The sequence below is a fragment of the Choloepus didactylus genome, chromosome X (genome assembly GCF_015220235.1).
Source record: "Choloepus didactylus isolate mChoDid1 chromosome X, mChoDid1.pri, whole genome shotgun sequence".
Taxonomy (NCBI): Eukaryota; Metazoa; Chordata; class Mammalia; order Pilosa; family Megalonychidae; genus Choloepus; species Choloepus didactylus.
The window spans coordinates 159,842,555-159,865,142 of record NC_051334.1 but is presented as its reverse complement, the minus strand read 5'-3'; the positions used below and the strand labels follow the sequence as shown (position 1 = coordinate 159,865,142).

The window sequence follows — 22,588 nt, the reverse complement described above, 5'->3', positions numbered from 1 at the left end:
AAAGATGCTGCCAAAGTTACCACCACTGAATATGTTTCCTGGTGAATCTAAATCAAGTAGTATGATTTCCCAGGAAAGCATTCAGAATACCCTTCGACAGCTTCATGCATTCCATTCAGAATTGCTTATTTATACAGCTAACATTGTCAATGACATGCTTGGTATAATTAAGAACAAGCTAGACAAGGAAATACACCAAGAACAACCATCTTCAATTAACATATTTAAAGAAAACATGATAGCAAGTGACATCATCAGCACACTGATGGACCAGTGTTCTAATTTCTATGATTCACTGATCAAAAACCATCCAAAGGAAAATCTGCTCCAAGGAGCTGAAAATGCCTATACTGTCAATTGGGCAACCGGAATGGATATGCCTGTTTCAAAGTCAAAGGGGGTTAGCTGTGGAGATGAGCCTCCACAAATCAGTGTTTCTGGCTTGATGTTTTATCCAGAGCAAGATATGAAAAGAAAGGATAAGGCTTTCTCAAATCTACCTTCATATGTCAGGTACTCTGCAGAAGACACCCCAAAATCCTCAAAGCCAATGAAAAGATATAAATCAGAACTTAAAACATCATATTCTGGAAATGAAGCCCAAGGCCTCAGCTATTTTGATCAAACCATGAAAAGAAACAGCTCTCTCCCTGAAGGAAGCATCTTACAGAAACCATCTAAGAAATCCAGTGAGGCTGCAGAAGCAGCAATAAAGCAAGCCATGTCCTTAACAGAAATAGGAGAAGGGGAAAATCAAAGAATGCTTCACTCTGACCCTCCAAAACCTGTTATTGAGGCAAACCAGCCAGAAACAACCATTACTCCACTCAAAATATGTTTAGCTGCAGAAAGTATAGTCAATACCATGCTGTTGAGTTATGGCTTCTCAGATCAGCCCCCACACACTAATGAAAGTGTAGCGACAATGAAGCCATATTTTGCATCAAAGAAAAGTCCTTTGTCTATACTGTCCAGAGAACAAAAGGATGAGAAAAGCTTGCTTAAAATATGGGAAAAAAGAATCAGCTATAAAACTGACGAAGAAAACAAAAGTCCTGAAGCCAGTGGGGAAGATATCACTTTACTGAAAAAGTGGAAAACTAAAAAGTCTCCAAAGATAGAGAAAACAGAGACTTTAGAAGAGGTTGAAGTTGTTGCTTTTGCCAATCAAGACCTGGGTGTGAATGAAATCTATCTAGTAGCAAGATATGTTATTACATCTGTGGTCACACATTTCAAGAACTTCGAAATCAGAGGTAAATGAGAGATAACTTTCCTTTAAAGAGTTGGTGTGGTTTTAGAAAAAAATAGCCAGTGACAATTTTAAGAATTTTGTTGCTACCCTCACATCCAAGAAGCTGCATTTGCTGCTTCTCTGAAAATAGCCTTGGATTTTGGGTGGCTGTTTATTTACTTGTGTGTTTTCAACTGGTTAGTATGCTAGAAGAAAAATATTATGCATTTGCATAATTTTTACTTAGAGAGGTGTTGCTCAGTTTTCCCTAACTACAGATGAGAATAAATGGGCATAATTTAAAGCAGAAGATTTGGGTTGGGCATGAGTTATGACGATGAAGTGATAAGACCTGTTTTCTTGTGTGGTACATACCCTGTACAAAAGACATTCCCAAAAAGAAGTTCCAAAGAGGTTTTTTCTTAGGTTTCTTAAAAGAACTTCTTACATTATAGTCACACCTCATGGATAGTTAATTGACTGCAAAGTAATGATCCAACTTCTCTTTTCTGAGATATCCAGTTGAAGTCTTTGCTATTATTATTGGCAGGGTTTATAAGAACAGTGGTGTTAAACTTCTTATTCTGCTCATGTTCCAGTGTCCTGACTTAAATTTTTTTTAGGTATAAGACTCTAATCCATGTTTATAAGGATGATATTTGCACTTCCTTTCTATGAATGCTGAAATTCATATATTGGGTTGAACCATATGAAGTAGCCATTTTTGTATGTCCAAAACTGTTGGACATCAGCAGTTTCGTTCCATTCAACTTAACATGTACTATAAAGCCCTGAACTGGATTTTTAACTGATCAGCTGAAAAATTTTGAAGGTTTTTTTTTTCAAGGATTGGATGAGGTCTGGAGATCACTAAGGTCACACTAGAGCATTGCAATACTAAAGCTAGAAATCACTCCTCAGCTTCAAGATTTCCAGCTTCTTAGAGCAACATAGCTATCCAAGGAAGAAACCAGCACTTAACTTAGACATTTTAATTCTACTGGGCTGTTTTCTTTTATTCCTAGCTGAAGTAAAGATTCCATAAGGTGGGAAATCAGATGCAAAGAAAACCCAGTTCCTTTCTTGACTAGGTTTTTCTATTTCTTGTGTGAAATGCACCCGAGGTGAAATTCATATATAAAATTTGCCAATATTTATCTTTAATGCCTCTTAAAAATAGAAATGTTTTCTGTTTTAAGGTTCTCATGATGAAAAAGGATCCATTGCTTCCACACTGTCAAAGAAAATATATGAGTTAAAACAGCCTCTAAGAAGCATACACAGTGATTCTTCACTTAATCAATTTTGTGAACATCTCACTGAATTGGTTATTTCCTACATAATGTCAAGCATTTATGATTGCACTGAAGAGGGTGGAACAAAACAGAAAGCACAGGGAAGCCAAAATGCAGCATTTAGCAAGGTTATTTTAGTTCATTCCCAAGTGTTTGGGAACCGTTCAATTCCTATCAGAGAACTTGCTTTAAGTATTTCTGAAATCATTATTTGAATCCTTTTTAATAGTGACATTTTAAAGGCAGATGTTACACAACAAATGGTCTCTGTAAAAACAAAATATATTTACTGCCCAAGCCTAGTCGTGGCTGACTTTGATGATCTCTTTCAAGATCTCTTAATAGGAGTGATTCATGTTCTATCCAAAGAAATAGGAATAAATCATCAGCCTGACACCAAAGGAAAAAACAAATCATTTCCCAGACTTAGAAGTGATAGTTTTCCCATTTGCAACAAAATCAAAAATATGAAAAGACAGACAGGTCCCAGAGATTGGATAGCCACTCCTAGTCACCGAATTAATCAACTTGTGCAGAAAAACAAATTAAATTCTTTGGCATGTAAATTAAGCAATCTGGTTGGAAGCCTAAAAACTCGTGAATCCAAAGAAGCAGTCAATAAAGTTTTTTGTATTGTTTTAGATTTGTTTTTGCCAGATGAATGCCCAAATTGGGATATGGATGCTGATAATATACTAAGAAAAATATTCTCATCCTTGAATAATCAGCAAAGTAATAGTATACCTGGAAATAGCCTAAGGCTCTCCCCAAAATCAGTTTTCCTTCTGAATGTTGTATGTGAGAAACTTATTAGAATACTTTCAGAAGAATGCACAACCAACACCTTCCTTACAAATGGCCCTCTTTCTGAGGAAATATCAGAACAACAACATCAACTGTTCAACATACTGCAAAATGTAGAGGATGAAGAATTTGGTTATTGCAGGGGAACAATGAATTATGGCTCACTATTTCAAGGATATGACATGTCACATCTTTTGGAAAATCTGGCAGAAACAGATCAAGAATCTATGCTTAGTATTATTTCCCATAGCTTGGTAAAATCCTTAATGGAAAAACTGTCGCATAATATACAGCGACCCCTTGGAAGTCCACCTTTTGCAAACAAGCATTTAAAGCATAGAAAAAGAGCGAGACTTTCTAGATTTCTAAAAGCACAAAGGCCAGAAATAAAAGAATCAAGACAGGGTAAAGGCCCTGTAAAATTCATAAATTATGACAGCAAGCCTTTGACAGGGGCAATGAATAATCTCAGGATGATTACTTCCAAAATTCAAGCCCCACTTGGTAAGCAATTTTTCATAAAAGCCTCTCCTTTAGCACCACTTCAAAAACCAGGAGAAATGGAAATGAATCCAACAGCCATTCATAACATCCTACATCCACAAGGCATGAGCACAGGAGTTTACTCAGCCACATTTTTGGAGGAAATCATTTCAGAAATGTTTCTCAATCTCTTTGCCTCATTGTGGGGCAAAAATGAAAACATCACTGAGGCTCAACTCAATGAGATGAGTACAATAGGTATCAACTCCGTGGTAAATGAGTTCAACAATGCTCAAGTCACTGTTTTAAGAGATATGGAAGAAAGGCTTTGTTTTCCACTAATTGGTAAAGAAACTGTTAGTAAGATTGTTGACTCAGTGTATAATGATGTTTTACAAGTATACGAATTGCAAGCTACCTGTGGTAATAATCTGGAACATGCTATCGCCTCAATGGCAGAACAGATAACTAATGGCATACTGATGGAGATTTTAGACTACCAACTCCCATTGTACTTTGTGGAAAAACTCATGCCTAATTCATATTACCCTCTCAAAGCTGAAATTATACTGCAGAAACTTCAAAATAACCTGAAAGAACTTAATTATGCAGCTCAACATTCAACAGGCTATACTACCATGTTACCATACTCATTTTTAGAAGATGTTATCAGAAGGCTATTATTTCAGCTCATTCCTCCACCCAGCAAGGCTTCATGCTTAGGAAAGAAGGACTTAATGACTTCGGATTTTAATGAGATATCCACCTGTATAATAAATAAGGTTTTGTTCGCCATTTCAAAGCATAAGATTTGGCTCACTAAATATGACCATCAATATATATATACAGAAAAAAAACTCCAAAAGATGGTGGAGTCCATTTATAGCAATATTTTACAAATGTCTAGCTCTCTTGTGTCAATACAGAAAAGTATAGTAAGCCAAAGGCCAATTATAGTTGACCAATTGGCCGGTCTTATTATTCAAGAAATTATTGAAAATCATCTTCAGCCCTTCTTGTGTGGAGAAGGCTTATCTTGTTCAAGCACTCCAATAGATGAAATATTGAATATGGTTAAAGAGGTTCTCAGTGAAGTCACTGAGTCACACAGACCTCAGAAGCCATCATCACCAGGTATGGGCATTTATCCCAATACATTTGTAGAAGAAATTGTTGCCAGAACTTTGGCAAAGATCTTCAATCCAAAATATAACAGTGAACTTGAACTAGGCAAAATGACCCCAAAAATAGTGAACTCAATAAATAACCATTTTAAAAAAGCCAAAATCCACATTCTTCGTGATGACAAAGAGCATTCCTTCCCCACTGTAGATACAGACACCATGGATGAACTCATCAATCCAGTTTATAGCAATGGTCTGCAACAGCATGGACTGGCCCCTGAGACTTATAATAAAGAACTCAAAGACAGTGATATTTTTGTGGAAAATATTACCAGTTTAGTTGTAGCAGCTATTTCTGACTACCTTTTTCACCCACTGTTTTCAGGGGATTTGTCAGCTTCTTCCTATTCTACCTTAACAGTAGAGAATATTCAGAACATCATTAATAGCATCAGTAAACCTACCAAGCGAAGCCAGCATTTATCTCCATATAATACTTTGCTGCCATACACATTTTTAGAAGACATAATAAGAGTGCTATTATCTAGAATCTTTCCTTCTGAATCTATCGTGGTTCCAAACAGAGAAACCCCAAAAGATAGATCAAACCTTAATTTCAGTGAAATCTCTTCAAAGGTAATCAGGGACATTAGGACGAAAATTTCCCAACATGAAATTCGATTTTCAAAAGATGAAGAAACCAAGTTTATTTATTCAGCGGATGATGCTCAACATCTTGTTGATTCAGTATTCAGAAATATTTTGCACAATTCTGAGTCTCAAGCATTTGAGCATGATATCACAAGCAGTAACAATGTTCTTATTGATAGAATAGCAGGTTTTATCATTAAATATATCTGTAAGCAACATCTTCAACCATTTGTATATGGAAAGTCATCATTTCCTTCATCATTTACATACTTTGATGGTGTGAGAAGGCAACAGTTTTTTGCTGGTGTCTATTCTTCAGACTTTTTGGAAGATGTGATCTCTGGGGTTTTAAGCAAAATATTCCACAGGGTGTTAGGCATTGTGCAAACAAAATCAGTAAGAGATTCAGAAAAGGAACTGTTAGAAACAGCTGAAAAACTCATATATTCAATAACAGAAGAATTCTCAAAATCCCAAGTTAGCATTCTAGAAAATGCTAAGGAACAATTGTGTTTGCCACCAGTAGCTAGAGATGCAGTCATCAAAATTGTTGACATGGTATATAGCAAAGTTTTACAAGAATACGAAATGGAACTACTACCTGATAAAAATTTACTCAGTGACACAAAGACATTGGCTGAGAGAGTAACTAAAATCATCCTGGCTGAAATTTTTGATTTCCAAATTCATCCAGATTTTATAGCAAAGGTGCCTTTTAAATCATTTTCAAAACTCAATGCTGATCTTTTGATAAAGAGAGTTCAAAATGATATTGGTAAATCAAGATTCCAAAGACAGGCTTCAACAACATATACCACCATATTATCACACACCCACTTGGAAAAACTAGTCACACAGGTTTTATCTCAAATAAGTTCACTGGATTGCAGTGCAGAAGACCAAGACCCCTTGCAATCTGACTTAAGAAACAACATTGTGAACCTGATCAATGAAATCATGTCAATGATTTCTAAACATGCAATATGTATTATTAAACACAGAGATGAAAAACAAAATGTGATTGCAGAAAAAGACATCCAGGCTATGGTTGATGCCATTTATACTGATCTTTCTCATTCAAATTTAAACCAATCTCTTACAAAAGATAAAAAAAAGCATAAGTCATATGCCTGTTACAAAAATAGCGAGTTATATAATAAAAGAAATCTTTAACCATCATCTTCAGTCATTTTTATCTGGAGATAAAATTCTTCCTTCAGGTACAGTTGATCAAACTTATAAACAGAAAGCAATAGATCCTAAACAAAGGGAACTGTCCTTAATTGTGAATTCAGCTGCCTTTTTGGAGGAAGTAATTGCTGAGCTTTTATGCAAAATCCTTTATGTATTTTCACGTAATGTCTTGGCTGCCGAAAAACCACATAAAGCAAAAGCCAACATTACTGACATTGTTACAACATTAGTAAAATCAATTGTGCTAGAGTTCACCACTTCACAAATTTTATTTGTAAATAACTTGGATGAAAATCTGTATTCTTCAGAAGAATACAAAGAAATGGTTCAAAAAAAAGTCAACCTAATTTATGAAAAAATATTAAGTGATTATAAATCTCTGATTCACATTTATAAGGCTATACAAAGTGATGCTGTTGGTTTTGGAAGAAAAATATATTATTTTCTCTTAGGAGAAATTTATGATTATCAGGTGGAGTTATTAGTTTCAGGAGAATTAGCAATGTATTCCTACTCTTCCCTCCAAGATGAGAACATCATCAGAAATGTGCTTGGCATCATCAACAATGATAGCCATATCTTGCCATCATGCATAACTGTATTGCCTCATTCCCTTTTAGAAGATGTGATTTATAAACTTCTAACACATATATTTCCTTCATCTGAGACTGAAACTGAACAAAAAGAGGAAGAGATGGCACCGGATTATGAGTTTGTGGATGCAGCTTCAAAACTGACTGATGAAATTATAACAGAAATTTCTGAACATGAGATTTGACTTGCTACAGCAGAGGAGCATGCAGAAAGTATGCAATTAGGAGCAATTGAGAACTTCATTGACTCCATATGTAACAATATTATGAAAAATTTTAAATTCCAAGCTGAAGCACAGAAAGATACCAACAAAAAGGGAGGCTCATTCATTCGAAGAATAGCTGGTTTCATTATGAAGGAAATTGTGGATCATCATCTGCAGCCATTTTTACATCAAGAAGAATCATCTGATTTACCTGAAAATGACCATATCATTGAACTCTAATCCTGGTAAAGACAAAATGCCATCCTTCCGAAAGCCTTCTGTGTATTCTGCTACATTTTTGGAAGATGTTATTATTGACCTTGTTTGCAAATTTTATACTCTCCCAAGTACTGCTGAAGATCCTAAGGGCAAAGAAATATCAGAACAAGACCTTGTGGGCATGGCTATAAAATTTGTAAATGTCCTGATAAGGGAATTTAGGAAAAGTGAAATTAAAGTTTTAGCAAATGCTGAAGAAATGTTTTCTTTTCCATCAATAGATAAAGAAACAGTTGATAAAGTATCTGATTCTGTGTATGATGAGGTCATAGAAATATATGGATCTAACAATGTCCAGAAAGATGATACAAGTAACACTGTTGTAGAGGTGATTGCTGCTTTATCCAAGAAGGCAATCTCTGCTTTCAAGATTCAACCACTGTTTTCAGGAGACTGGTCTTCCACCTTCTTTTCATTTCTAGATGTGGATAACATCATCCAAAGGGTTCAACACTTACCATATAAAACCTCCACACAAAACTTAGAGGGGAACCAACTTACTTCACCAGAACAGTCATCTAAACTCACTGCTCAAATCTCAGACATGGAAAACAAAATGGACACTTTGGAAATAGGTAGAGGTGCAATTAATAGAAAAGAGAATTTCAAAAAGGAGGAGCCATCAAAGAAAAAGAGCAGTATCCATGATCCAATATGTACAGCTATAAACAGCATTATGAAAAGCAAAGTCATTACCCAAGAATCAGGGTCAGCTGCAAGTAGGTCAAATAAAAAGAAAGGGGATGAAAAGAAAAAGAAAAGTTCAGTTGGAAAAGAATATGAAAAAGTATCAAAAGCTGCTTCTACCAACAGTGTGAAAAGTAGGGATATTCAGGAGCCAGATTCGAATGAAATCATGAAGAAAGATGATTTAACTAGGAAAGATGAGAAAGGGCGACGTACTGAGGAACACAAACATTTTTCACCAGTTACTGATGACACAAAAAACAATACAGTTGTACTGGAAACAGATTTAAAACTAGACGATAAGAAGAGTGATGAAAAAAGAGAGAATTTTGTAGAAAAAGAGACTGGACCCTTTGAATTACATTTTCTGAAGTCCAAAGTGAGAAACAAAGAAATGGTAGAGAAGAGGAGAGATCCTCCAACTTACAGAGTTACAGATGACAAACAAATCTTTGAACCCAAACATGTCCAAAATGTCACTGGAAGCATTTACAGCAATGTTTTAGAAATATCTTCTCTTCAAGGACCAGTAGATGATTCAAAATTCCAAAGTCCCTTAGGTGATAAAGTCTCATATGTATCTCAAGTGTATGGCAGGGATTTTGCATGGCCTGCTTCAACACAGGATTTAGTCTCTTCAACCAACCAAAATGTTCCTGCAAAAGAAGACACAAAAGAGAAAAATCAAGATAAAGAGATTAAAAGCAAACCTAGTAAACAAGACAGTTCTCAGAACCCATCAGAAAATAAACATGAGATTTTGCTTGCTAACTTTTTAGAAGATGTTATTACTGAAATAATTAACAAATTGATCTTTTCTTCCTCACCGGATAAATACGATGCAGGTCAAAATGTAACCTATGATGTAAATCAACCCAAACTCTATGACATGGCTATGAAACTGATAGATTCACTGTTAAAGGAGTTTTCAGATGCTCAAATTAAAGTAATAAGCCCAGATCAGGGAAATCAGTTTTTCCCATCTACAGATAAAATTTCATCAGCTCATAATGTACCTCTCAAGCAAAAAGAACCATCAGTGGACAAAGCACCACCTGATATGAAAATAATTACTACGGATAAAATCCTACCACCCATGGATAAAATGGCCCCTGCAACCAAAACACATTCAGATAAGGCACTTATGGTTGAAATACCATCAATCAATAAAACGTTGGTCAATAAGGTTGTGATGGTTGGGTTCATGTGTCAACTTGGCCAGGTGGCCTAGCTGTCTGGTCAAGCGGGCACTGGCCTGACGATTCCTGTGAGGCTATTTGAGGCTGGTTGGTTTGTCGGATCATCAGTCAATTGGCTGCAGCTGACTGATGACTCATCAAGGGGCGTGCTTCCACAGTGAGAGAATGCAATTGGCTGGATTTGGTCCAGGTGATCAGTTGGAGGCTTATAAGCCGGACGGTTAGAGAACCTTCACTTCTTCTTCAGCTGCTCAGTGAAGCTTTTCCTGGGGAGCTCGTCAAAGTTGCCAGTTCATTTCCTGAGGAGTTCGTCAAAGTTGTCGGTTCGTTTCCTGAGGAGTTCTTCAAAGTTGCCGGTTCGTTTCCTGAGGAGTTCGTCAAAGTTGTCAGTTCGTTTCCCGAGGAGTTCGTCGGACGTCTTCCTTGGAGTTGACAGCTTGTTGACGGCTCTGCAGAATTTGGACTCGTGCGCTCCCACAGTTGCATGAGTCACTTTTACAATTTGATAATAAGAGACATCTCTCATTGATTCTGTTTCCAAGGAGAACCCTAACTAATACAAAGGTTGTTCACTCCTCTGTATGCAATATTTTGCAGGAATATAGATCTCAAGACTCCATTTGCAAGGACATAAATAATGTGAAAATTTAGCAAAGAGGCTAGCTAATGCAGTAATAGAAGAAATTTTTCAACATCAGTTAAATTTGTTACTGTGTGATGAGGCTCCAGTTTCAGTATGTTTGCCTCTAGAATCTAAGGAAGTTATTTAAAAAGTCCAAAAGATGGCCCAAACAACCTGCAAAGAATGTCAAACATTATTGCCATACACCATAATGCTGCCTCATGAATTTTTAGAAAATGTAATTTCTTCTCTTCTATCAAAAATTTTCTCAACAGTAACCAACACTAAAACAGAAATGTCTGAGGACAATTTGTACACAGAACTGGATTTCCTTCAAATGAAGTTAATAAGTACAGTTATGACAGAGATCTCCAAAAGTAAAGATATGGTTATACAGTATATAGAATCCTTACATCCTAGTGATGATGAAACTACTCAATTAGTGGCTCAGACTATTTATAATAATCTCTTGCCACAATTTGGATCTCAAGAGATCATACAAAATTGTGTCATCAGTGGTTGCAGAATTCTTTCAGAAACCATAGCTAATTTAGTTGTACAAGAAGTAGCTGGCAATCAGTTGCAGAACTATTTTTCTGGAGAGCTAACCCCACATCAGTGTACAGAAGTAGACAGTGTTGTTGAAAATATCCTTAATGACATCATCCAAACCACTGAAGTTCCTCTGCCCCAGCCATCACATGCTTACAAACTGCCTTTTAACATAATGGAAGAAATTGCTGTAAATTTTTTATCAAAGCTTTTATCTATGTTTCCAAAAGTGGGTAAGGAACAAAACAATTCTCTAAATGCTGAAATGCAAAAAATAACCTCAAAAATTTTAAGGTCACTCCAAGAATATATCTCTAAAAGTCAGATTAAAGTTGTACTGCAGGCCAAGGAATCACCCACTGTATCTTTAGCAGACAGTGCAACTATTGAAAAAGTAGTTACTTCTGTTTACAATAGTATTTTAAAGCACTCTGGCTCTCATACTTCAGTGTATAAAGATTTAATGGGTAAGAGCAATATTCTCTCTGATATAATAGGTTTTTTAATGGTGAAAGAAATTTCCAGCTCAGAATTTCAGCTTCAAGTGAAAGAAGAAGCATCAAGTTCAGAATTAGTTCTGGAAGCTGTCAAAATTACAGAAAAAGTGGTTAAGATTATTGATAACATTAAGTTGAAGGAAAAGCCTTCATCCAGAAAAAATTCTGTGCTAGATGCCATGTTTTTAGAAGAAACATTGGCCTTGTTCTTAGCTAAACTAGTCAAGTTGCCAAGTGCTGTAAACAAAGATGCTAAAAACTTATCAAGGCCTGAGTTAAATAAAATTGCATCTCAACTGACAAAATCTGTGATAGCCGTAATTTCCAAAAATAACCTTAGTGTTGTAGCTGCTAGTCCTGAAGAACACTTTTTAAATCCAGAAAGTATAGAAATGATTTCTCGGCTTGTTGATTCTGTTTATAATCATGCACTACAACAAACTGGAACACATGAAGAACTTTATTATGATGTGAAAAATACAAACAGATTCTTCCCTAAAAAATTAGCTTCTTTAATTGTTAGTAAAGTTTTGAATTATCCATTAGAAACAGCTCAAAAGATTCAAATGCTGATCTCTTTGGCGATTTGGACATCAGTCGAATTGTTGAAAAGGTGCATGAGCATGCTGTTAAAATGGAGTACGAGCCAGAAAAAGAAAAGACAGATCAATATTTGACTGAAGAGGTTAAAATAGTTCCTCACCACGGAAAACAACCAATCAATGTAGATCCAGATATCGTTGCAGAACACTTAGGAGTCATTTCTATAAAAACGCAACCTCTTAAGAAACTGCAGATGCAGTGTTTGGCAACAACAGGACACAGCATAGAAGAACTGAGAAGAGCGTCGGTAAGTGGGAGGAGTTACTCAGTCCCAACTGATGCGAGAAAGAGAAAGAAAGAAAGACGCGTCTCACTGGATAAGACTGGACGACTGGATGTAAAGCCCTTAGAGGTAAGTGCAAATGGCAGTGGTGAAAAGAAGTGTGACTAGGGAAACACAGTTGTCCTCCTGTGATTTCCTTTCCCGGGTAGGTCTATGGGAATGCCTTTGTAAAATATAGTCAATTTTCTCTTGCCCAGCCCAGTAGCAGAGCTGAGTACTCTGATCCAAACAATAAAGTCCTTTGCTTTCCCGGGGCTTAGCACAGCAGCACTGTGGCTCAGTGTAAAGGTGTCAGGCTGGTTTCCATTAGCCAGTCAGATTGAACTGCCATTTCTTGAAGAATGGGAATCCAGGGAAATGCCCTTAACAGCAAACCTGACTGAATGGATTTGTACTCCTCATTTGGCAATTTCAAAAGAAATGCAGTCTTTTACAATCCCTGCAGTTCTTTTTTAAGCATATACATTATCACAGTATTATAAGGGTTCAAAAGGGCCAGTAAATAGAATATCAGACAAACCAGCCTCCAGTAGATTTAAATCCTCAAATTTAAGGCTCCATCCACAGCAGTATTGCTTTTACTTAGCAACATTCATAAACAGATATTAGACTGCAAACTCTTAGATGTCATTCATTTCTTTTGATTTCACTGTCATTATATAAGACTTTCCCAGGTCATCTATACTCTTACATCCTCAGGATGTTTCCAGTTTCTTTCCTATTCTACCCTTTTCCTAGACCCAGTTGTCTTAATGCTGCTATTTTTATGAACTAGTTTCCCCACAGCCCCATTTGTGGGCCCCAAAAGTACTTAAAAAACAGGAACTTGAACCATCAAAATACTGGCAGCTATTGAAATGTACACCATCTTAGGGCACCGGGATGGTCTTGCCCAGAGACGGAGTTACTTGATCCAGCTCTATCTTCTCATTTATACCAAAGGACTTTGGTATAAATGAGCATCTTGTACTGATGGTGTACACTCAGAAGGGGACTGAGCAGACTGTGGGATGTAGCCTGTGGCTTGGAAACTGAGCAAAGTTCTATAGCACCAACCTGCCTGGAGCATAAACCTAGGAGCATGTTTTCCTTAGCATTATTTTCCAACCCATTGAACTAAGTCTCAAGAACTGGTTAGTACATCAAGGGGCAATCTTTTCAGTCCCAAATAATTGAGATTATCATGGGCTAGGACATCAGTTGAATCTCCTTGGTCCTTAGTTTTTTGGACCATATGAAGGTCCTTTCCAGCTCTAAAATAATCCCTTTCTCTCTACATTCTCACAATTAAATTAGTGCTTACTTGGTAGTCTTCATTTACATATAAGTACTTCCTTGGGCATGAGATCTGGGTGAAAAAACCTGTAGAACATTACCCCACATCAATTCTTAATTAATCATCTGCAGAATTATCTGTTGCGGTTCTTTTTTTTTTTCATGATTATTAACTTTTTTCTTTATTAGAGAAGTTGTGGGTTTACAGAATACTCATGCATAAAATACAGGATTTCCGTACACCATCCCCATTCACCAACTGGATCATTTGTTACAATTGATGATAGCACATTTTTATAATTGTACTATCAATTAAAGTCCATGGTTTAACTTAGGGTTCATTGTTTTGTGTAATATAGTTCCATGGATTTGTTTTTAAATTTTTATTCTGTTACCATATATACAATCTAACATTTCCCCTTTTATTATATTCAGGAATATGTTTCAGTGCTGTTAATTTGTTCACAATTTTGTGCTACCAACATCACCATCCATTACCAAAACATTTCTATCATTTCAAATAGGAACCCTATACTTTTTTTTAATCTTTATTTTGAAATAATTTCAAATATATAGGACAGTTGCAAATAAAATACAAACCCCATACAGAGAACTCCAACACCCCCCACACCCTGATATCCGTATCTACCAATTTTACATTTTGCTACCTTTGCAGTACCTTTCTTTCTCTTTTCTTCCTTCCTTCCTTCCTCTCTCCCTCCCTTCCTCTCTCCCTCCCTCCCTCCCCCCGCTTTCTGTCAACTATATCTATTATCTTTCTATCAATTATCTATCTACCCTTTATCATCTTCTGAACATTTGAGAACAGGTTGCATATATCATACTCCTTGAACTCATAACACTTCCATGTACATTTCCTACAAACAAGGATATTTACTTATGTAGTTAACTGCAGTTAATTCAAGAAAATTAATATGGATATAAAGCTTAAATTCTATGTTCCAATTTTTCCTTATGCCCCCTTTGAGCTTTTCTCCTCCATCATATATTGCATTGATTGTCATTAACTCTTAATTAACTCTTTTTTTTTAAATTAACTATATCAAAAAAAAATTTTTTAAAGATATGCAATAAAAAAACATTTCAAACAAACCATAACAAGGGAGTAAGAAAAAGACAACCAACCTAAAATAACTACTTTACTTCCAACATGTTCCTACTCTACCCCCAAAAAATAACCTAATATAGCAACATTTCTGTGAACTTGTTCCTACCATACCTATCAGAAATTAACAAACCAAAGTCATTCCTGGGCATTCCCAGAACATTAAATTTACCCACAATAGCTTATCTGTTCTTATTGGGTTATCATTCCCCCTTCATTAATTGCTCTCTATCGCTAGTTCCCCTACATTCTACATTATAAACCATTTATCTTAGGAGTGTGTTATTTAACCTCCAGGTGTTTGTGAATTTTCTAAGTCTCTGATGGTTACTGACTTCTAAATGTATTCCATTGTGGTCAGAGAATGTGCTTTGAATAATTTCAATTTTTTAAATTTATTAAGGCTTGTTTTATGTCCCAGCATATGGTCTATTCTGGAGAAAGTTCCATGATATCTAGAGAAGAATGTGTATCCTGGTGATTTGGGATGTGATATTCTATACATGTCTGTTAAATCAAATTTATTTATCAGATTGTTTAGGTTTTCAATTTCCTTATTGGTCTTCTGTCTGGTTGATCTACCTATAGGAGAGAGTGATGTGTTGAAGTCTCCCACAATTATTGTGGAAACATCCATTGCTTCATTTAGTTCTGCCAGTGTTTGTCTCATGTATTTTGTGGCACCATGATTGGGTGCATAAACATTTATGATTGTTAATTTCTTCTTGTTGAATTGCCCCTTTTATTGGTATGTAGTGGCCTTCTTTGTCTCTCCTAACATCCTTGCATTTAAAGTCTATTTTATCTGAGATTAATATTGCTACTCATGCTTTATTCTGGCCGTAGCTTGCATGAAATATTTTTTCCATCCTTTCACTTTCAATTTCTTTGTGTCCCTGTGTCTAAGATGAGTCTCTTGTATGCACCGTATTGATGGTTCATATTTTTTGATCCATTCTGCCAATCTATATCTTTCAATTGGGAAGTTTAAACCATTTACATTCAGTGTTATTACTGTGAAGGCATTTCTTGAATCAGCCATCTTATCCTTTGGTTTATGTTTGTCAGATATATTTTTCCCCTCTCTCTCTTATTGTCCTTTAATGAACCAATATTGAATCTCTTTAGTACTGAACCTTTCTCCATATCTCTCTCTCCTTTCTTTGTTTCTCTGTCTGGAGGGCTCCCTTTAGTATCTGAAGTAGGGCAGGGCTTTTATTAGCAAAATCTCTCAGCATTTGTGTGTCTGTGAATAATTTAAGCTCTCCCTCAAATTTGAAGGAGAGCTTTGCTGGATTAAGTATTCTTGGTTGGAAATTTTTCTCTCTCAGAATTTTAAATATGTCATGCCACTGTTTTCTCGCCTCCATGGTGGCCGCTGAGTAGTCACTACTTAGTCTTATGTTGTTTCCTTTGTATGTGGTGAATTGCTTTTCTCTTACTGCTTTCAGAACTTGCTCCTTCTCTTCAGTATTTGACAGTCTGATCAGAATATGTCTTGGAGTGGGTTTATTTGGATTTATTCTATTTAGAGTTCACTGGGCATTTATGCTTTGTGTATTTATATTGTGTAGAAGGTTTGGGAAGTTTTCCCCAACAATTTCTTTGAATACACTCTCTAGACCTTTACCCTTCTCTTCCCCTTCTGTAACACCAATGAGTCTTATATTTGGATGTTTTATTTTATCTATCCTATCCCTGAGGTCCATTTCAATTTTTTTTATTTTTTTCCCCATTCTTTCTCTTGTTCTTTCATTTTCCATTCTGTGGTCCTCAAGGTAGCTGATTTGTTGTTCAGCTTCCTCTAGTCTTGTACTGTGAGTATCCAGAATCTTTTTAATTTGGTCAACGGTTTCTTTTATTTCCAAAAGATCATCAATTTTTTTATTAACTCCTGCAATTTCTTCCTTATGCTCTTCTAGGGTCTTCTTCATGTCCTTTATATCCTGTGCCATGCTCTTGTTATTCGTCTTTAACTCTTTGACTAATTGCTCCAAGTACTGTGTCTCCTCTGATCTTTTGATTTGGGTGTTTGGGTTTGGGTTATCCATATAGTCTGGTTTTATCATATGCTTTAAATTTTTCTGTTGTTTTTGGCCTCTTGGCATTTGCTTTACTTGATAGGGTTCTTTTAGGATATGTAGGATTATTCAAAGATGAATCTCTAATTTGTCAGATCTACAGCATGGTGGCATACACTTTCTCTAACTAACCAGCAGATGGTGTCCGTGAGTCACCTATTCCCCTCAAGTCAGTTCTCCCCAACTTTGTCTTTGTGGTGTGTATGGGTCTGATTCTTGTGGGGTCCAATTGGTGCACCAAGTTTGAGTGTGTTGTTGGTGCTGTCCTCCCTGAATGTGGGGTGTGTGTCTGAGCAGTTAGGGAGCGAGGGTGGCTTTAATAATCAAACCTCCCAGGTGTTCCTGAGATTTAAGGCTGTTGCAAGAGTCTAAACCTTCATTTCAGTCTCACCAGAGATTGTCTCTACCGCTGAACCACAAGTCTTTGGTATTGGTGTACGGTACCCTGGGATTTCCGAGTGGGTCCCTCTTCCAAGCCGTACCCGTCTAGGGCCTCTGCTGAGGGAAGGTTGTGCTACGTCACAAGTGCGCGCCATCCCTCAAGGGAAGTTCTGGGCCACCGGGCGATGTAGGTGCATTCCCAGCCTGCTGTAAGGATGGCTGTCTGGGGCGTGCCAATTTCCCCTTTTTCACACAGCTCCGCCTTCCCAGCTCCAGGACAATTAGTCATTTCAGAACACAGACTCCTGGTTCCACCTAGTGCACGGTCCCTGTGGATATAGCAGACCTTGTCCAGCTCGTGCATCGGTGGAACTGGTGTTCTGGGTTACTTTCTGGCTTTTATCTAGTATTTTTCATGGAGGTGTTTTTTTGCCCTGTCTCACCTAGCTGCCATCTTAGGTTCTCTCTGTTGCAGTTCTTATTCCTGGTTACTCACTCTGTTCACTTACATCTTTTATCTGTACTTTAACTTGAAGAAAGAACAGTGTATCAATTTAGAGAACCCATACAGCTCATGAGTTCCTCCTCCTCATTCAGAAAGCCACAAGCAAGGCTTCATTTCCTTTCAGAGGTACCAAATATTCCCAACACATTAGACACGTCTATTAAAAGCTCATACAGTAACAAACTGCAAAGTCATATGGAATGATTTTGGATTTTTTGAACCACTCACTGTTCACCTCCACCAGTACAGATCATCAAAATCTATTATTTCCATTTCTTACAGAAGTTCTTTCATTTTGTTTTACACAAAAGATATTCCTTTAGAGCAGCATTTATCTGAAAAGTTGGTTTACAGTGTTACAAAGAGATTTTGAGATCTAAATTGATAATTTAATGGTTCTGTGGCATCATCAAAGGCTACAGAAATGGGAAAAGTCATTTAGTTAACAATAAATGTCTATTCCTTGATCTGTCCTTAACATTGCAAAATGGAAAGTGACAGCTGACTAGGGAGGTGAGGAGAAATGAAGATATACTCTTGGAATCTTCTTTTGGAAAATATGTTAAAGGATTAGGCGTAGAGAGATAAGAAGTTCAAAGGCCTTCACAATTTTGAGTATTATTTATCATTATTTTAAATCCAGGTCAACCAGTATCTTGTCTTTTTTCATGAAAGCATCTATACTTAGATTACTCTATGATTAGCTCCCTACTAAGGAGTTGAAACACCATATGTCTAAGTCTGTTAGAAAACTTTCATGGTAACTGAGGAAAACAGACTGTAATTAAAGTATTTGTGCATTTGGCATTTCTTGGCAAGTAAGAAGTACAATTTGAAGCAAAAGAAAGACTCTTAGGCCCTCTTCTTTGTACTGGAGTAATAAAATTTCTGAATGCAAAAAATATATAGAAATCAACAATTCTCTTCCTTACGATTTTCATTTATCTCTTCTGTTAAATATATCATTAATATATAAGTAAATGGCATTTGAAGATAATTTTACTAAATTAAAACTAGAGAGCATATGAAAATTTCCTTATTACAACAGAACCACAGGGAAAATTCCTGTGGCAGTTGTTTTTAATATTCATTGTCTCTTCAATTCCAGATGGCTAGGAGGAATTCGTTTCAGAATCTAAGAAAGCCTGACATCACCAGGGTGGAGCTTTTAAAAGATGTCCAGAATAAAAAAGATCTTATCATTCGGTTGGTAGCTCATGATATTAATAAAACATATTCAGAAAATAAAATAGAAGAGGACCCAGCTTCTGATGAAGAGGAAGTTGTTTTACAAGAGGTTGTAAAAGAAGTTGCAGAAGACCCAGTCGAAGGTCAAGTAAAAGAAGACATGAAGCCAGTAAAAGGCACAGTAGCTTCTCCCAAGCCAAAAATGGGCATGAGCAGTCTGAAAAAGTTTTTGTCACTAGGCAAATGTTGTCATTCCAAAGCCAGCGTAACTATAAAAAGTGTCAAAGAATCCTCAACTTGGTTGACAGAATCTGAGGAAACACAAAAGAAAAGAACTGATTCAGAGGCTGGCACAGCCACCGCAAAATCCTCCACCAACACAGACTATTCCGTATGGGATAAAAAGACCCAGCTTAGCGTAAGTGAAAAATGTGACTTTCAGTGACAGGATTTCTATGGAAAGGGTAGCATGCTTCACAAACAGTCCAAGTAATGTACCTTGATTGGGAAGGAAAAGGTACCAAACTGGATCCAGGCAGTCTCTCCCACCTCTGATGATATTTATAATAAAAAGGATATGATTAGCTGATAAAGCCAGGAACCTCAATTGAGGAAAAATAAATCATGGAAAAAGTTCTAGGTTAGAAGCACATGAAAAATGGAAAATTGAAAATACAGGAGAAATGCAAGCTAAGACCATCCCTATATTGTACACTGGCTGGTAAATACTCATTGAAAGTTTTGTGCACAGAAACCCCATGCTTGTGGGCAGGACCTGAAGGTGGGCTAGAGGGGAATAAAAAGATTCACACAAAATCAGACTATCTAGGGTTTGAATTCTGCCTCTGCCACATACTAGCTATGGTACCTTTGGACCATACTTAATCAACTTGTCCAAATATAGCAAGCTAGTCAAAATATATTGAATGTTCCTCTCACGACATCCCATAAACCCCACTATCACTCTGACATAAAACTCTTGTCCCTGGTTCCATATCCCTCTAGTAATGATCTGGGTCCCACTGGCCTCCTGGGTTGGCCCTACCCAAAAAATTGTACCATACCATGTGTTTGGAGAATATATATGATTTAGGGTTTCCTGGTGTGACAATTTCCTAGATTATCTATTTTCCAGGATTCCCAGGTTAACCCAGGAGCTGCAGTGAATCAGAGAAAACAAAATGAAGATAGAGCAGGTCAGTTCAGGAGCTTACCAGGTCCACAGCCTTATCCCAAACTCTGATCTAGGTACCGCGAAGCCATGTGTTATTTCGTGAACACATACAGTGTGCAGGACAGTTTCTCTGGGCAGCATAGTCACAAAGTCTGGCTACATAGATAGCTAAGGGAATGTCACAGTATACTTTATTTGATTTATTTCAAACTCTCCCTTGTATAATGCCTGACTTGCACTTTTCCAGGGAGAAGAAAGAGAATCTTTTACTTAACCAACACATTACTTTATACACAGACTTATGAGTTCATCCTCATACAACGAAGAAGATCTGATTTCACTTTCTAGGTACAGTCAAAGCAGTATGAGTTGGCTCAGAAAATGAAAATCTGTAATGAAAATTATGCTTATGGGAAGAATGGGACCCTTGAGTAAACCTGTGAGGAAGCCAGTATTCAGCCCCACCCCCTTCCCTCACTCCCTCTCCTGGTTCGCCACTGTGGTTACTCCTGGGCCTCCCCTTCCCATATTCACTGGTCTCCCATTCCTATTTACTTGCTCTCTACTTTCTCCTCCTGGGTCCTGCTTTCTAGTATAGTGATATAGTTAGCCATGCTTAGATTAGGTTGTGGCTAATGGGTTAGGTTCTTGAACCTGGGAGGCAGGCACTGAATCAGCACTAATCCCTGCATTCAAGGTCTGCCCAAAAGGGTTTCTGCTCAGTTCCTTCAAATACCTAAATGTTCAAGAGTGTGGCACTGTCACAGGAATCCAAAGAATAGAGGGGCAAGTATAAGCTGAAGCATTCAGAGAATTCTCAAAAGCAGTGGAATTTGAGATGGACCTTTAAAGATGGGTAAGATTTACCCAAGAGGAAGACCATCCAGGTTGGGGAAGACTGCAGGAGCAAAGGCTGGCTATGCAGTACTTACAAGGGACAGAGAGAAAGAACACTGTAGACTTGAAGTATGATTAACATGTTCTTGTAGAGTAGCTAAAACTTGTGTGAAATTGTTCTTAAGTTTATAAGAATATTCACAAACCAGGAGGGGTAGCATTTAATATCATGGAGAAACTGAGTATAAGGAGAAAAATCTACCTGGTTGTAACTACTTTCTTTTCCACTTGGTACAATGCAGGCAATGTATCATTTTTGATCTGATGTCATTATGGGACATCTACTCCTGGCCCACTATGGATCCTATCTCCCCTCATAATCATAACAAACATAATAAGTAATGCAGGAAACTCAATTTTTTGTCTCAATGGAGAAGAGGAGGGGGCACATATAAGGCCAAATAAAAGTCAATCTAGCAATCATTTTCATTTGATTGGAGAACGCAAAGACATACCATTCCAGGTTTGCTTCTATATGAATAATGACTGACAGACTGTTCTTTTGCTTAACCAATAATCTCTTCATTTATTAAATACATAAAAAGTGAAATGTTCTCTACCTTTATTTTTAGTGATGATGATCATCCCCCAGATCCAAGTGCCAAAATAACAGGTTGTATTGATTTTTTCCTTAATTTGAATTAGATAGTATTTTAAAGGAGACTTTGTTCATTGTGTTGATGAATTTTCCTATGTCTAACCCAAAGTTAATACTGGGTTCCCCACTAAGTTGATCTATTTTGGGGACATACTGGGGTCAGTTAACTAGTTAACATGAGCCAACTAGTTTGTTTTTTCTGAATCTCTCCTAAGATTTCATTCATGATTTCAGAGTAGAGTATGCAATGTGATATTACAAGTTTACAATTACTTTTATTAGTTTATATATGTGGCCCAGAGCCCATGCTACTAGAATATAATCATCTCTTTAAGAGTTTTTCCTTGCTTTGTATAAATATCTTGGCCCTACTAAAATAAACAAAAAGGCTATATAAAGCTAAAGATTAAACCTAAATTTATTTGCTTATATTAAAATCTGACTAGGGTGGAGCCTACTTTATTTTTTTGTTGTTGTTGTTAGAACTGTCTCATTAAAATATTTATGAGTTAACTTTTTGGTTCTCTATTTGATGAAATCTCAAAGGATCAATATGGTTCTAACAATGAAAGCACTGGAAAAGAGGTAGGAGTGTCATATTTATGATAAAGGCAACTTTGAAACTCAGACAACAGGGCTAGAGTTTACCCTGCTTCAAACCTGAAACCCATTCAAGGGTTACTGAAGAAAGCTATCCTCTCAACTTGGAAGTGGGAATAATATTCATTAAAAGATGAACCATAGAATAGCAGGAAGTATGCCAAAATTCCATGAACATGCCATAGCCAGGTATCACTAGGGTATTTCCTGCATTATAGAGCCATAGCCTGTTAGAGCCAGAAATAAGCTATCTACCATAACCTCCTCATTTTAGAGATGAAGAAACTGTGGTTCAGACTGGGGAAGTGACTTGTCCAAGATCATATCATGAGTCAGGGTATAGAGCCAAGTCTCCCAAAATTGAATCCAGTGTAAATGTTTCCTTCAGCTTCATTGCACTGAATCATGCTTAGTTCCTATATCCTTTGGTAATATTGCACTTGTCCAATTCAATCAT

General features: G+C 36.8%; 2 protein-coding genes across 3 annotated transcripts in view; one reads left to right on the top strand and one right to left on the bottom strand.

Annotated features, from left to right (window-relative positions):
* LOC119522422 (fibrous sheath-interacting protein 2-like) overlaps positions 1–7,563 on the top strand; it is a 42,190-nt gene extending 34,627 nt beyond the window's left edge. The window contains exon 9 of the mRNA XM_037820906.1: positions 7,406–7,563. Coding sequence (XP_037676834.1) covers positions 7,406–7,563 — 158 coding nt within the window. The remainder of the gene's footprint in view (positions 1–7,405) is intronic.
* RBMX2 (RNA binding motif protein X-linked 2) overlaps positions 5,633–22,588 on the bottom strand; it is a 52,888-nt gene continuing 35,932 nt past the window's right edge. The window contains exon 6 of one of the 2 annotated variants that reach the window (XM_037821908.1): positions 5,633–9,206. In XM_037821908.1, coding sequence (XP_037677836.1) covers positions 9,133–9,206 — 74 coding nt within the window. In that variant the 3' untranslated portion in view covers positions 5,633–9,132. Of the gene's footprint in view, positions 9,207–17,556; positions 19,174–22,588 lie in introns of those variants that run through there. The other variant, XM_037821909.1, reaches the window with a different exon arrangement.